Source organism: Hylobates moloch, unplaced genomic scaffold, assembly GCF_009828535.3.
Source record: "Hylobates moloch isolate HMO894 unplaced genomic scaffold, HMol_V3 SCAFFOLD_18, whole genome shotgun sequence".
NCBI classification, from domain to species: Eukaryota; Metazoa; Chordata; class Mammalia; order Primates; family Hylobatidae; genus Hylobates; species Hylobates moloch.
The window spans coordinates 80,116,287-80,130,430 of NW_026652293.1; the positions used below are offsets into that span (position 1 = coordinate 80,116,287).

At 39.0% G+C, this 14,144-nt stretch overlaps 1 protein-coding gene and 1 pseudogene across 1 annotated transcript; one reads left to right on the plus strand and one right to left on the minus strand.

Annotated features, from left to right (window-relative positions):
* The first annotated feature begins 2,054 nt into the window (after positions 1–2,054).
* LOC116457457 (olfactory receptor 2AJ1-like) lies at positions 2,055–3,039 on the plus strand. Its single transcript, XM_032136632.2, is given in 3 exon segments — positions 2,055–2,757; positions 2,760–2,984; positions 2,987–3,039. Coding segments are annotated over 3 exon segments (981 nt in total).
* An 810-nt stretch (positions 3,040–3,849) lies between these two features.
* On the minus strand, positions 3,850–4,687 carry LOC116457458 (dual specificity protein kinase CLK3-like; annotated as a pseudogene).
* Positions 4,688–14,144: the final 9,457 nt, after the last annotated feature.

Below are 14,144 nucleotides of genomic sequence, written 5' to 3' on the forward strand. Positions count from 1 at the left end.
TGTTGAATTTTGTCAAAGGCCTTTTCTGCATCTATTGAGATAATCATGTGGTTTTTGTCTTTGGTTCTGTTTATATGCTGGATTACATTTATTGATTTGCGTATGTTGAACCAGCCTTGCATCCCAGGGATGAAGCCCACTTGATCATGGTGGATAAGCTTTTTGATGTGCTGCTGGATTCGGTTTGCCAGTATTTTATTGAGGATTTTTGCATCAATGTTCATCAAGGATATTGGTCTGAAATTCTCTTTTTTGGTTATGTCTCTGCCAGGTTTTGGTATCAGGACGATGCTGGCTTCATAAAATGTGTTAGGGAGGATTCCCTCTTTTTCTATCGATTGGAATAGTTTCAGAAGGAATGGTACCAGTTCCTCCTTGTACCTCTGGTAGAATTCAGCTGTGAATCCGTCAGGTCCTGGACTCTTTTTGGTTGGTAAGCTATTGATTATTGCCACAATTTCAGAACCTGTTATTGGTCTATTCAGAGATTCAACTTCTTCCTGGTTTAGTCTTGGGAGGGTGTATTTGTCAAGGAATTTATCCATTTCTTCTAGATTTTCTAGTTTATTTGCATAGAGGTGTTTGTAGTATTCTCTGATGGTAGATTGTATTTCTGTGGGATCGGTGGTGATATCCCCTTTTTCGTTTTTTATTGCATCTATTTGATTCTTCTCTCTTTTCTTCTTTATTAGTCTTGCTAGCGGTCCATCAATTTTGTTGATCTTTTCAAAAAACCAGCTCCTGGATTCATTGAGATGCTTATCTTTTCTAACTCTTCTAGGTCATAGTGCACAACTTGTTATTCAAGGGAATTAAAATAGGATTAAGTGATCTGTTAAAATAGGATTAAGTGATCTGTTAAAATAGGATTAAGTGATCTGTTAATTTATTTATGAAGAATCTCAATATTCACAAAAATTAAAAAAATCATTTATATATTGTCGGTGACATACTTCTGCACTAATGTATTTATACATTAGTGACATACTTCTGGACTAATGTATTTATAAATTTTATAATTTATGTATTAACAGGTGAATGTGTATGTGTATGTATTTATGCATATTGAGGGAAATGTTATACATACGGAAGATGCACAAATAACTCTAATGTAAACATTTAAGTAACCACTATCAAAATATAAATAAATAATATGAACACCTACTATCCCACATATAGAATTAATATATTATACTTCAATTTCAACAAGTTAACCAAACAGGTAAATATGAAATACAACCTTAAAGACACATTGTTGATGTTGACTAGATGATACTTCTATTTTTTACATTTAAAATATAGTGTTTCAAATTACAAACATTGAGTTTTCTGACAATATTTCATTACTTATTATTTTGGAAAGTCTTAGAATTATACATTTTATTTTCTATAAGTTTAATCTAAATAATAAATGCAATAGAAAGAAAATTAAGTTTCATGGTTCATTCATTTCATTCAAATATTCAACATTCTTGAGCAACTGCTATGCACTAGGCTCTGTTCCAGGCAGTTGGTTACACCAGTGAATGGAACAAGGCTCTCTCACTGTGAAGTAAAAATTCTGGCATAGAATAAAAATAAACAGTAAATATAACCAATGTGTTTATTATTTAATGTACTGGAAGGTGAAAAGTGACATGCAAACATGTGAAAATGGAGCAGAGCAAGGAGGACCAGGAAATTAGGGTTCAAGTGGGAGCCCTACAATTTTTTAAAAGGTGTGCAATAGTAGGCCTCCTTGAGAAGGTGACAACTGAGATAAGAGTAGACTTGAGTAAATTATATGGAATTAATTAAGATTATGAGACTCAAGACGGAGCCAAGGACCCACTCAATATACTGAATATCATCAATTATTTGAACAAAAAATGCCCAGCTTGTAAAACATGCCCACTCCAAAAAGTGGCTAAGAGTCTCTTGATGTTGGTTACAAAACATGCATCACTAACTCTCATTTTATTATGCAGGTATATTATTGTTAGATTAAGATTTACACTAATATTTTCTCTATTTTTTAAAAAATTTCTTTTAGGTTAAAAAATATACAATTCATGATGGGCCATCAGAATCACACTTTCCACAGCGATTTCATACTTTTGGGACTGTTCTCTTCTTCCCCAACAAGTCTGGTTTTCTTCTCATTTGTATTTGTCGGTTTCATTGTGAGTGCAACAGGAAATACGCTCATGATCCTCCTCATTCGCAGTGACTCCTGACTCCACACTCCGCTGTATTTTCTGCTCAGCCATCTCTCCTTTATGGATATCTTGCATGTTTCCAACATTGTTCCCAAAATGGTCACTAACTGCCTGTCGGGCAGCAGAACTATTTCATTTGCAGGTTGTGGGTTCCAGGTGTTTCTGTCCCTCACCCTCCTGGGTGGTGAGTGCCTTCTCCTGGCTGCAATGTCCTGTGATCGCTATGTGGCTATCTGTCACCCGCTGCGTTATCCGATTCTTATGAAGGACTATGCCAGTGCTCTCATGGCTGGAGGCTCCTGGCTTATTGGGGTTTTCAACTCCGCAGTCCACACAGCTTATGCACTGCGGTTTCCCTTCTGTGGCTCTAGGGCAATCGATCACTTTTTCTGTGAAGTCCCTGCCATGTTGAAGTTGTCCTGTGCAGACACAACACGCTATGAACGAGGGGTTTATGTAAGTGCTGTGATTTTCCTGGTGATCCCTTCCTCCTTGATCTCTGCTTCTTATGGCCAAATTATTCTTACTGTCCTCCAGGTGAAATCATCAGAGGCAAGGAAGAGTCATTTTCCACGTGTTCCTTCCACATGACTGTGGTCATGATGTACTATGGGCCATTTATTTTTACGTATATGAGACCTAAATCATACCACACTCCAGGCCAGGATAAGTTCCTGGCAATATTCTATACGATCCTCACACCCACACTCAACCCCTTAATCTACAGCTTTAGGAATAAAGATGTTCTGGCGGTGATGAAAAATACGCTCAAAAGTAACTTTCTGCATAAAAAATGAATATGAAAATTCCTGGATGTGTTGTCTCTCTACTGCTACGTTAAATACCTGAAGGATACTCATGATAGGTTTTATAGAAAGAAATCAATGCTTCTATCTTGCCACATGTAAGAAGTGAATATTTCAGAAACATTGTTAATATAAAAATTAATATGTGTTTGTGTTGTAAACATATACCTCTAAAAATGTATTGTTCCTTCTGTGGTACAAATTATAATTGTGAAACTGTTACAAGAAGTATAAGTTACCCAAGGGGTCCTATTCCCTAACACCAAAAATGTAAGACTTATAAGAATATCCTTAAAAATACAATAATGCATCCATTATATAAGAAAAGACATGCATATAATGTTTATTTTTATGAGAATTTAAAAAATTATATTGCTAACAATCATTTATCAAAAATTCAAATTCCATATGAAATCCCCATTATTCTTTGCCTGCTTTGTCAACACCTTTGTTTAGTAAAATTTTATAGATATATACATATATGCACACACACATATATATGTACACACATATATACAGATATAAGTTGTGTTAAAATTGAATCATTCATCCTATATTAGAAGGAACTATACAATATGAGATAAGAATGTCATAAAAATTGTCTTATTTCATTTATACATATAGGATTATATTTTACAAAGTCTTCTAGCAATTTATCCTAAAAGTTATTTCAAAGAAGATAATAAATATTTCTCTTGAGAATTCATTTAATTATTTTAAGACACACTTTATAAGTTTAGAACATATGAACAGCTTGGGTCAAATCTGCCTTCTGGCAGCTGGGCACCAAGTCTGCTCCCCCGCAGGCTCCTGCCTTCCTTCACATTGCACTGCTCATTGGCTGGTTCTGATCCTGGGACCTGGTGGTAGGGGCTGGAGAATGGGGATTGGGCAGCCTAGTTCCGCTCTCCTCATGCGGTGTCCTTCGCCTGTCATCTGTTTGAGTTGTGGCTTGTGTGGAAGGACCACGACTGAGGGGCCAGGCCAGCAAAGAAGGGATGCAGAAGAGTGTCAGCCAGAGTGATGTGCTGGGCAGCGTCCAATTTTACCACCTTCCCCATCAGGTCAAACGGCTGCACGTGCTCGAGAGAGTCTTGGAGCATGTCACTCTTCAGACGTTTGCAGTTCTTCGCATATGGGCTGTCAGAGCTGTTCTCATCCCAGCCTAGGCCCTCTTTGTAGAAATATTTCTGCTTCTTGGTACAGGAGATCGCGCGTAATGGGATGGGCCGTAGGGTCTTCATCATCACCAGGTGCTCTTGGTTTTCATAGGTCTGGAAGAGTGTGAAACCTGGTAGTACTTAAAGAGAAAGTAGCCCATGCCCCGGACATGGCAGGGGCGTGTCCAGCCCAGCTCAAGGATCGGTTCAGGCAGGCGACAGTGACGGTGGTCACCATGGCGGTGTGATGCTCACGGTCAGAGGTGGCATTGCGGAAGTCAGCCACTCGGACGCTGGTGCTCCTCACTGACTTCTCGTCGCTCCTGTGCTCGCTGTAGACGGTGTTTAACTCAGAATCCACACGCAGGATGTTCTCGGTTTTCAGGTGTGTGGGTCAGCCGGTTCCCATGCGGAAATCTAAGGCTGTGGCAGAGCTGGTGGGCCATGTGCCAGACATGTGGGAGGGGAACGGCTGGAAGTTATTCTCCTTCGGGAACTCAAGGAGCTCAAAGGTGATGCGCATGGACCCTGGAGGGTGAACCAGTCACACCCCAAGACGCACAGGAGCTGGTTCTCTTAGCCCTTCTCGTTTATTTTTTTTCCGAGAGCGTGGATTTTTGGCGGTGCCGCCTCCCGGTGCTTGCCCACATTGCAGATGACCCTCAGGCAACCCGAGACGTCCTTCTGACGGGGTCCAAGCACTCACCCCCTTGCCACAGGCGCCTTGGCCCAGGTTCCCACGGTCTTTATTGCTCTTGGGGCCAATCACCGACCCGGCCACCAGGTGGCGCCTGTTTATCGTCTTCCGCACCTGCGCCCCTCAATCGCGGGGCTCCTGGAGGACGCGCCGCTGCAGGACGCGCTGCTTCAGGACGCGCTGCGGCCACCAGGTGGAGCCTCTTTATCATCTTCCGCACCTGCGCCCCGGGCTCACTCTCTGGGGCTGCGGGAGGACGCGCTGCTGCTAGACCCGCTGCGGCGTGTTTGGCAGTGGTGGGCGTGCCTGCGGGTCCAGGAGGGCCCCTCTCCCGTGACCGCCGACCACGATGAGAGCGGGAAGGCCCTCTCGGAAGGAAGGGCTCTGCTCTCCACACGGCTGTCTCCTGAGGAAGGGCCGCTGGGCACGCCTTCCGGACCGAGGTATGGGGCGAGGGGCCCCCTTGGGGACGGGGGTGGTTACCGCAGTCTCCCTTCTTGCTCCCGACTGTCAGGCCTCCTCCCCTCCCACCAGCAGCTCAGGGATGGGGCTGGCTCAGGGGCCTCCTCCCCTCCCACCAGCAGCTCAGGGATGGGGCTGGCTCAGGGGCCTCCTCCCCTCCCACCAGCAGCTCAGGGATGGGGCTGGCTCAGGGGCCTCCTCTCCCAGGCTCAGCTGCCGCTGGGACCCACTCCCCTGAGCGCCTCTCCCCTAAATAATGTTATTCATAGCGAAAACTAGAAAAACACATTTTAATGAAATAGATGTTCAGGCTAATTTTATTATAGCATGTTAACTAAATGTTTTATGCTATAGAAATATTAAATATTTAACATAAAATATGAAGATATATATGAAACTTTAATGCAAAATGATTATTTTGCCTTTCACAATTGGAAAATTTAAAACAGTAGTAATAAATGTTAACCGTATTTTGGTGAATTGGACATCATAACATATTGTAGGCATACATGAAATATGGCACAAACATTTGAAAAAGAACATTGTGGCAATGTATATTAAGGACCTTAAATAAACTATGAAATTATCTTCTAATACAACTATTTAATGTTGATAATTCAGACATAAAATAAGCAATTATTATATATTAACAACATTTTTTCCTGGCAATTGAGTTTTTTTACTTGATTCCAGTCCTGTAACAGTCTCCTACCCTCGCTGTGTTAAGGAGTTTTATTTCAGTAGAGAATGAGTGAAATTACGAATATAATGATATATAAAAATGTATTGCTAAGAGAAGTTCAAAATTGACTGGAAGTGCTAATGTTAATATTAGATGCATCATGTGCTGTATATGTTTTAAAGTCTGCTTTTACAACTCATAAATAATACCCAAGAGCAGCATGAAATCAGAGACAGTAAAATCCGAATACCAAGATACTGTAAGCAAGAGAAAGTCATTCTGCTGAACAGATCTGAGGATGATATAGAAGTTTAGAAGTCAGAATTCATAGATTTATGAATTTCCAGATTAAAATACAAAACTACTCTGTGATAGGGCTAAAAAACCATTTTTTTCCTATTGGGGATATAGAAACATAGAAAAGCCTACGTTGAGGGTAGAAGACTTCATATAAATAAACATGCCCCCCCCCACACACACATATATATTTCTTAATAAACAGTGTAAAGAGCATGGTTCAATCAGAATGGGATTGTAAAGCATACTTGGATGAAATTGGAAGTGGAAAGTAAGATATTTTAAGCATCAACCACAACCCTAAAGTACTGCACATAGAAATAATTAGTGCACTTAAAGGTAAAGCGTATCACAATCTAAAGACATGCATTTGTAGTGGTGCGTGTTCAGATACCTGGGTATCGTGGTGGAGATACACATAGTCTTTTGAACATGGCGTTGTAGGTCGCTGGTAGCTGGATATGTCCTTTAAACTTCTGTGGCAATTCATTTGAGAAGAAATGCAACTTCTTCTATTGAGGAGTTCTTATGCTGTAAGTAAAGGATGCAAGACATTAATTAGACAAAATAAGGTAAAACTTTGTATTTGCTTAGAGAGTTTAAGAGGCTATTAGCCACTAGTCTCTATAGTGCCTAAGTAAATCGATTCTGCTTAATAAACTGCTACCTGGCTTAGTAAGTAAATTGAAACTTATTTTAGGAAAAAAATATTCTTATATCTACATCAGATTCTGTTACGTAGACACATTACAGGGTGAATGAGGAATTAATGTAAGCAGCATCATATTTTTGCTCATTCCTTTCTCTATGGTTTCTGCTGCTTCTGTCCAAATTCTGTGAGCCGTCCTCCAGATGAAATTATCAGAGCCGTGGAAAAGGTCATTTTCCACTTGGTCCATCCTCATGATTGCAGTTGTAACATACTGGGACTCATCCATTTTCACATATGTATGTGAGACTTAAATCATACCTCATTTCAGGCCAGGTTAACTTTCTAGAAATATTCTATGCCTTCCTTGCGCTGACACTCAATCCTGTCATCTACAGCGTTGGCACTGACGACGTTCTGGTGGCAGTGAAAAATATGCTCTAGAGTCACGTTCTACATAAAAAAAAAATGAATAGGAAAATTCCTTTCACTTGTGTATTCCCTCTATTTCCACATTCAATGTCTATAGAGTGTTGTTAGTTTCTTTGGAAAGAAAACCGAACCTTCTGTCTTTCCAAGTGTAGAAAGATGTGGATATTTTCAAAACCCCAATAATAATAAAGTTATTACATATGTTTGTTTTTTCAATGCATGTCTAAAAATGTATTGCTCCTTTTGTGGGTACCAATTTCAATCACCCAACGTACTCTAGAAAGGCGAAGATAACCTAAGGCTTCCACCTCCCTCCCACTAAATTGTAAGAATATATAAGAATTACATTTGAAATACAATCAACCCATTATATTAAAAACATGTACTAATATAATATCTGTGTTTTTATGAAACTTCCTAAAATTATATTTCAAGTCTCACAATCAATTTCTTTTCGAAAAGCCACAACTCCACTTGAAATTTATCATTATTCATTGAATGGCTTGTTTTGACACTTTGGTTTTCTCAAGTGAAAAATACATGCACATACACATATATACATACACATACTTACATACATTGATCAAGTTTCTCATTCTTTGTTAGAAGCATGAATACAATATTTAAGAATATCCTGAAAATTATGTCTTATTTCATGTATACCTACAGGCTTATATTTTACAAACCCTTCTAGCAATTTATCCTAAAAGTTATTGCAAAGAGAAAAATGAATGTTTCTATTAGGAATAGATGGTTTTATTTATATTTTAATATAATAGATGGTTTAATATAATAGAATAAATAGATGGTTTTATTAATAGGAAAAACTAGAAAAACACATTTTAATGAGGTAAATGTTTAAGTTAGTTTTATCAAGTTAACTAGATTTTGTATATTAAATATCATAAAGTGTTTAAGAAAATATAAGGGTATCATAGCAAGCTTTAATGGGTGATAGCGTTACTTTGCCTTCCATAATTGGAAACTTTAAGACAGTAGCAATAATCATTATCAAAGTTTTGGGTTGAATTTAACAGAAAAACTATAGGTATTCTTATCCAATTCACTGTTGATGAGCACCTAGGTTGAATGCATGTCTTTGCTATTGTGAGTAGTGCAGCAATGAACATATGAATGCATGTGCCTTTTTGGTAGAATGATTTTGTGTATGTGTGTGCATACATGCGTGTGTGTGTGTGTGTGTGTGTGTACTGAGCATTGGAATTGCTGGGTCAAATGGTATCCTTTTTAAATTTTTTGAGAGATCTCCAGACTGCTTTCCATAGCTGCTGGACTAATTTACATTCCCACCAACAGCATACAAGAATTCCCTTTTCTCTGCAGCTTCATCAACATCTGTGTTTTTTTGAATATTTAGTAATAGCCATTGTGACTTGTATGAAGTGGTGTCTCACTGTGGTTTTGATTTGCATTTCTGTGATGATTAGTGATGCTGAGTATTTTTTTGTATGCTTGTTGGCCACTTGTATGTCTTCTTCAGAGATGTGTCTGTTCATGTACTTTGTGCATTTTTTAATGGGGTTGTTTTTTGCTTGTTGATTTATTTAACTTCCCTGTATATTCTGGGCATTAGATCTTTGTCAGATGCTTAGTTTGCAAATATTATTTCCTATTCTGTAGGTTGGCTGTTTCCTCCGTTGGTAGTTTCTTTTGCTGCACAGAAGTTCTTTCATTTAATTAGGTCCCACTTGTCAATTTTATTTTGTTGCTGTTAATTTTGGAGACTTATAAGTCAGGTAGAGGAGTATTTGGGTTATATGATAGATATTGAAAGGTTTGCTCTCTGAGGCATGTCAAAAGAGAGTTTAGATATATAAAGAATGGCGAATGGAGACTAGACTTTCTGCCGAACCAGCATTACCATGCCCCTCATTTATTTATTTACATGGTCATTGTAAAGGAGACATGGAATATGTAAGAAGTTTGTTATATGCATGATACTTGGAGAAATAGACATGGAAGATGAAAAAAATAGATAGGTTTTGGTTTGATTCCTCAATTAAACCAACAAATTCATGTGGTGCTATTTGGGCAGACGCCGAATGGAGAGAGACAGAGAAAAAGAGAGAGAGAGAGAGAGAGACCTTGTCATGAAAGAGAGAGACCTTGTCATAAAAGAATTTGTGAAACAAATGGACAAGTATTGGTACCTATAGAACCTAGTGATGGAGTGTGACTCAGAGCTGTGTACAAATGCCGTCTCTTCATTTCATTAATGAATACAATGTGTGGCAGGGATGCAGGAATGTCTCTTATTCTCTTTGGCATCTTAAAGTTTCTGTATGTTTCAGATTTTGTGGCATGGAGCCTTCCTAGTGAGAATCCCAATCATGATTAGTTCCCATTTGGTCTCACAAGCTGGTAAATACTGGGAATTATTGTGTGTTCTCTGCTGGATGTGTGTTCTATTTCTACATTAAATACCTGAAGGATACTCATGATAGGTTTTCTAGAAAGAAATCAGTGCTTCTATCTTGCCACATATAAGAAGTGAATATTTCAGAAACCTTGTTAATAATAAATAATAACATGTGTTTGTGTTGTAAACACATACCTCTAAAAATGTATTGTTCCTTCTGTGGTACCAATTATAATCATGCAACAGTTACAGGAAGTAAAATTATCCAAGGCATCCTACTCCGTAACACTAAAATTGTAAGACTTTATAAGAATGTCTTTAAAAATACAATCCCGCATGCATTGTATAAGAAACACAAATCCATATGTCTATTTTTATAAAACTTTGTAAAATTATATTGCTATCATTTATGAAAAATCCACAATTCCACATGAAATCTCCATTATTCTTTGCCTCGTTTGTCAACACCTTTGTTTAATAAAGTTTTATGTATATACATATATACATATATAATTTGTGTTAAAACTTTATTACTCATGTTATAAGCAACATTATAATATTAGATAAGATTATAAAAATTGTTTTTTCATTTATGCATATAGTATTTTATTTTACAAACTCTTCTAGAAATTCATCCTAAAATTTTTTTCAAAGAAGATAATAAATATTTCTATTGAGAATTAGTTTATTTTATTATTATTATTATTTTTTTACAAACAATAAGACACACTTTATAACTTTCCAACATACAAATAGCTTGGGTCAAATCTGCCTTCTGGCAGCTGGGCATCAAGTCTGCTCCCCCGCAGGCTCCTGACATTGCACTGCTCATTGGGTGGTTCTGGTCCTGGGACCTGGTGGTAGGGGCTGGAGAAAGGGGGCTGAGAAGCCAAGTTCTGCTCTCCTCATGTGGTGGCCTGCGCCTCTCAACCCCTTGTTTGGCTACAGAATGCCTGGCAAACCACTGGTGTAGGTCCAAGAGTCCAAAAGCTGAGAAACTTGCAGTCCAATATTCGAGGGCAGGAAGCATCCAGCATGGGAGAAAGATGGAGGCCGGAAGACTCAGGCCAGTCTAGTCCTTCCACTTTCCTCAGCCTGCTTTAATCCTAGCCATGCTGGCAGCTGCTTAGATGACGCCCACTCAGATTGAGGATGGGTCTGTCTCTCCCAATCCACTGACTCAAATGTTAATCTCCTTTGGCAACACCCTCACAGACACACCCAGGAATAATACTTTGCATCCTTCAATCCAGTCAAGGTGATACTCAGTGTTAACCATCATACCCTCAATGTAGTATCTGAGTATTGCTGCTCATTATTCAGGACCCAAGGGCTCTTTAGTTAACAGGTGATGAATGTTCCCAGAACTGGGTCCTTCCTTTGAAGGCAACAGGTTCCCTTCTGGCCCAGGGTGTGTCTAGAAATGTCATCTGGGAGCTAGGGCCTGGAATGGGGGCCTCATAAATCTGACCTGTCCCCTATCCTGCTGTGGCTTGGCTGGTATTCTAGACGCAAGACAAAATCCTCCCAACTCTTTCCTCTCCTCTCCTCAAGTGGAAGGAAGGGGTTTCTTTTGGAGCCTTGAGCTGCACAGCCTGGGGTTAGGGGAGGGGTGACGCCAGCACTCCCTTGGCCGCCCCAGCTGGTGTGTCCGTACATCACGTGCCCCCTCAGTCCACTGTCTCTGGACCTAGTTCAGTACTAGGACTCACATACGAGTTGCTGTCCTTATGACCTAGATGGCCTTTCACGTTTACTTGGAGACAGAGAGTGCTGTAGCCCGTGGTGGGGAGGTTTGCAGACACTCAAGTTTAGACCGCTGGGATTGGTTCCCCTCTGGCTAGGGCTGCTTTAAATGTTCCATCTGAAGGTGGGTGTCAGTTGAGTTTGGTCCAGTTTTCCTTTTTGCTCTAACAGGACAGGAGTGAGTTCATTGCCTACAATTGCTGTGTTCTCCCTCCCCCAGCCACCCAGAGATGAGCTCCGCCTCACGCCACGCTGATGGTGGGTGGGGAGGGCTGGTGTCCATGATTCAGGACTGTTTTTAACCCCTTTAGTGCCTCTTTCAGTGATATGAAACCAGGTGCTGTGAGGGCTCACCTGACTTTTCATTCTTAGAAAGGTGTTGTTTTTGTGTGTAGAGTTGTTAACTTGGTGTCCTTGCAGGGGGAATGGTTGGTGGAGCTTTTTCTATTTCATCATCTTGCTCAGCCCTCCCTCTACTGATTTTTTTTTTTTAATGACGGGTTTCACTATATTGCCCAGGCTGGTATTGAACTCCTGTACCCAAGTGGTCCTCCTTCCTCAGGCTCCTGAATAGCTGGGATTACAGGCCCACTCCACTGCCCCTGGCTTTACTGATGTTTATCATTATCTATGTAATGATCCCGCTAAGGACTTTTTGATAACTTTTATTTACAGTTTTAATCAACCTAATTGCATTCTACCTTTGTATTTTAGACAAAATTGAAGGCTGCTTAGCCTTTCTCACAAGATAATTCATTTGATATCTGAAGATTTTGCAAATAACTGTGTGGATCTCTGTAAACATAGTCCATTATATCATGCTTTACCCAAGTCATGTTAAACCCCTGTAATTCTTTCTCTGGGGAAAGTAAGCGTGGTAGGGGAATTAGAAACATTCCACAGTAGTCTCCAATTAGGCATTTCCCCCACTGGAATCCTTTCTCTATGATGAACATCCTACTTGAGAGGATCCCAAATGATGCAATTACCAAGGGAAAACAAAATTCCCGTGTTTAAACATTGTTGGATTTAAATTACTTTGTTTTGTATTTATTTTCTAGTGTCATATGCAAGTGCTTAAACATAGAAGATATTTTTTATTTAAGGACATATTTTGTTATTTTAAACACTCCACTTATGTTTGGCTCCCAGTGAAGGGAGCCAAAACTGTGTTTGATAAGTTTCCTAGTCTTTTGTGTAGAAAGAATTAATCACCAGGAGGGTAAGTAGCTATAAAAAATGGATGATTCTGAACTCATAATTTCAAATGCACATGTTTGGATGCTCTCAATACTTAAATTTCTATAGAACATCTCAATGCTTAAATTTCAGAGACATACCACTGGCCAAGGTGTTAGAGAATCTTCTGCTATTTGTAAGATCTTGCAGATAATGATGATTCTGTTACATGGACAAGTCATCGTTCTAACCTGGCTCTATCTACAAAGGGCTATGGAAATAATCATTTTAATTGAATTTTAATTGCATTAATATCAATCGAAGATAAAATTAAAGCATTTCTAATTTTTACCTAATTTTTCAGCTTCTTACATTTTCATTAAACATGAGAAATTTCCTCCAAATAGCGATAAGGTAATGAATCTTATCACCTTAAGATGGATAAGGTGGCTATAAAAGACAAATCATGAATGTGACTAATTGTTATCTAGAACTTATAAAACATGCAGTTATCGAAAGTGACCTCAATGCCAAGTTATTATCTAATCAAATTTACATTATTCTATTTTAAACTTCTTTGTGAAAGCAATCTAAGTTCCTTCTATTAACATGTTTTACATTTTGATTGATTGATTATCTATGTTCTACTCTTTTTGTTTTTTGAGACAAAGTCTTGTTCCTGTTGCCCAGGGTGGAATGCAATGGTGTGATCTTGGCTCACTGCAACCTACACCTCCTGGGTTCAAGCTGCCTCAGCCTCCTGAGTAGCTGAGATTACAGGCGCCTGCCACCACATCTGGCTAATTTTTTTTGTATTTTTAATAGAGACAGAGTTTCACCATGTTGGCCAGGCTGGTCTCAAACTTCTAACCTCAGGTGATCCACCTGCCTCGGCCTCCCAAAGTGCTTGGGATTACATGGGTGAGCCACCGCACCCGGCCTGTGTCCTACTTTTGAAACCCAATCTTTTTGAAATCCTTGCCTTCATTTTATAGTGTCTCTATTATACTTTTTAATATTAACACCAAAATACTAGCATCAATATTTAAAATTTATTAACGTGCTAAGTAAAATATATAGCACAGATATTCAATAGATAAAGGAATAAGTGACATTTTAAACTTTTGTTATTATCTTAATTTCTTTTCACACTATGTCAGGCAGGAAGCTTAGGGATCATCTCCATTTTAATACAGATTTATTTGCTTACCAAAAGGAAAATTACTAGAAAATAGAAACTTTGAAATTAAATCTAGCATTTTTGAAGACACAATGGAATGCAAAGAGGAAGAGAAGGAAGAAAGAAGAAATGAAGAGAGAGAAATGGAGGAGAGGAGGAGAAAAGAGAGAAGGAAAGAGAAAGAAAAGGACGCAAGGAGAGAAATAGTGTGAGCAAACTGCCCAGAAATTTAGAATGCATAGTGAAGGCAGATAGAAATCATATAAATGTTTATCA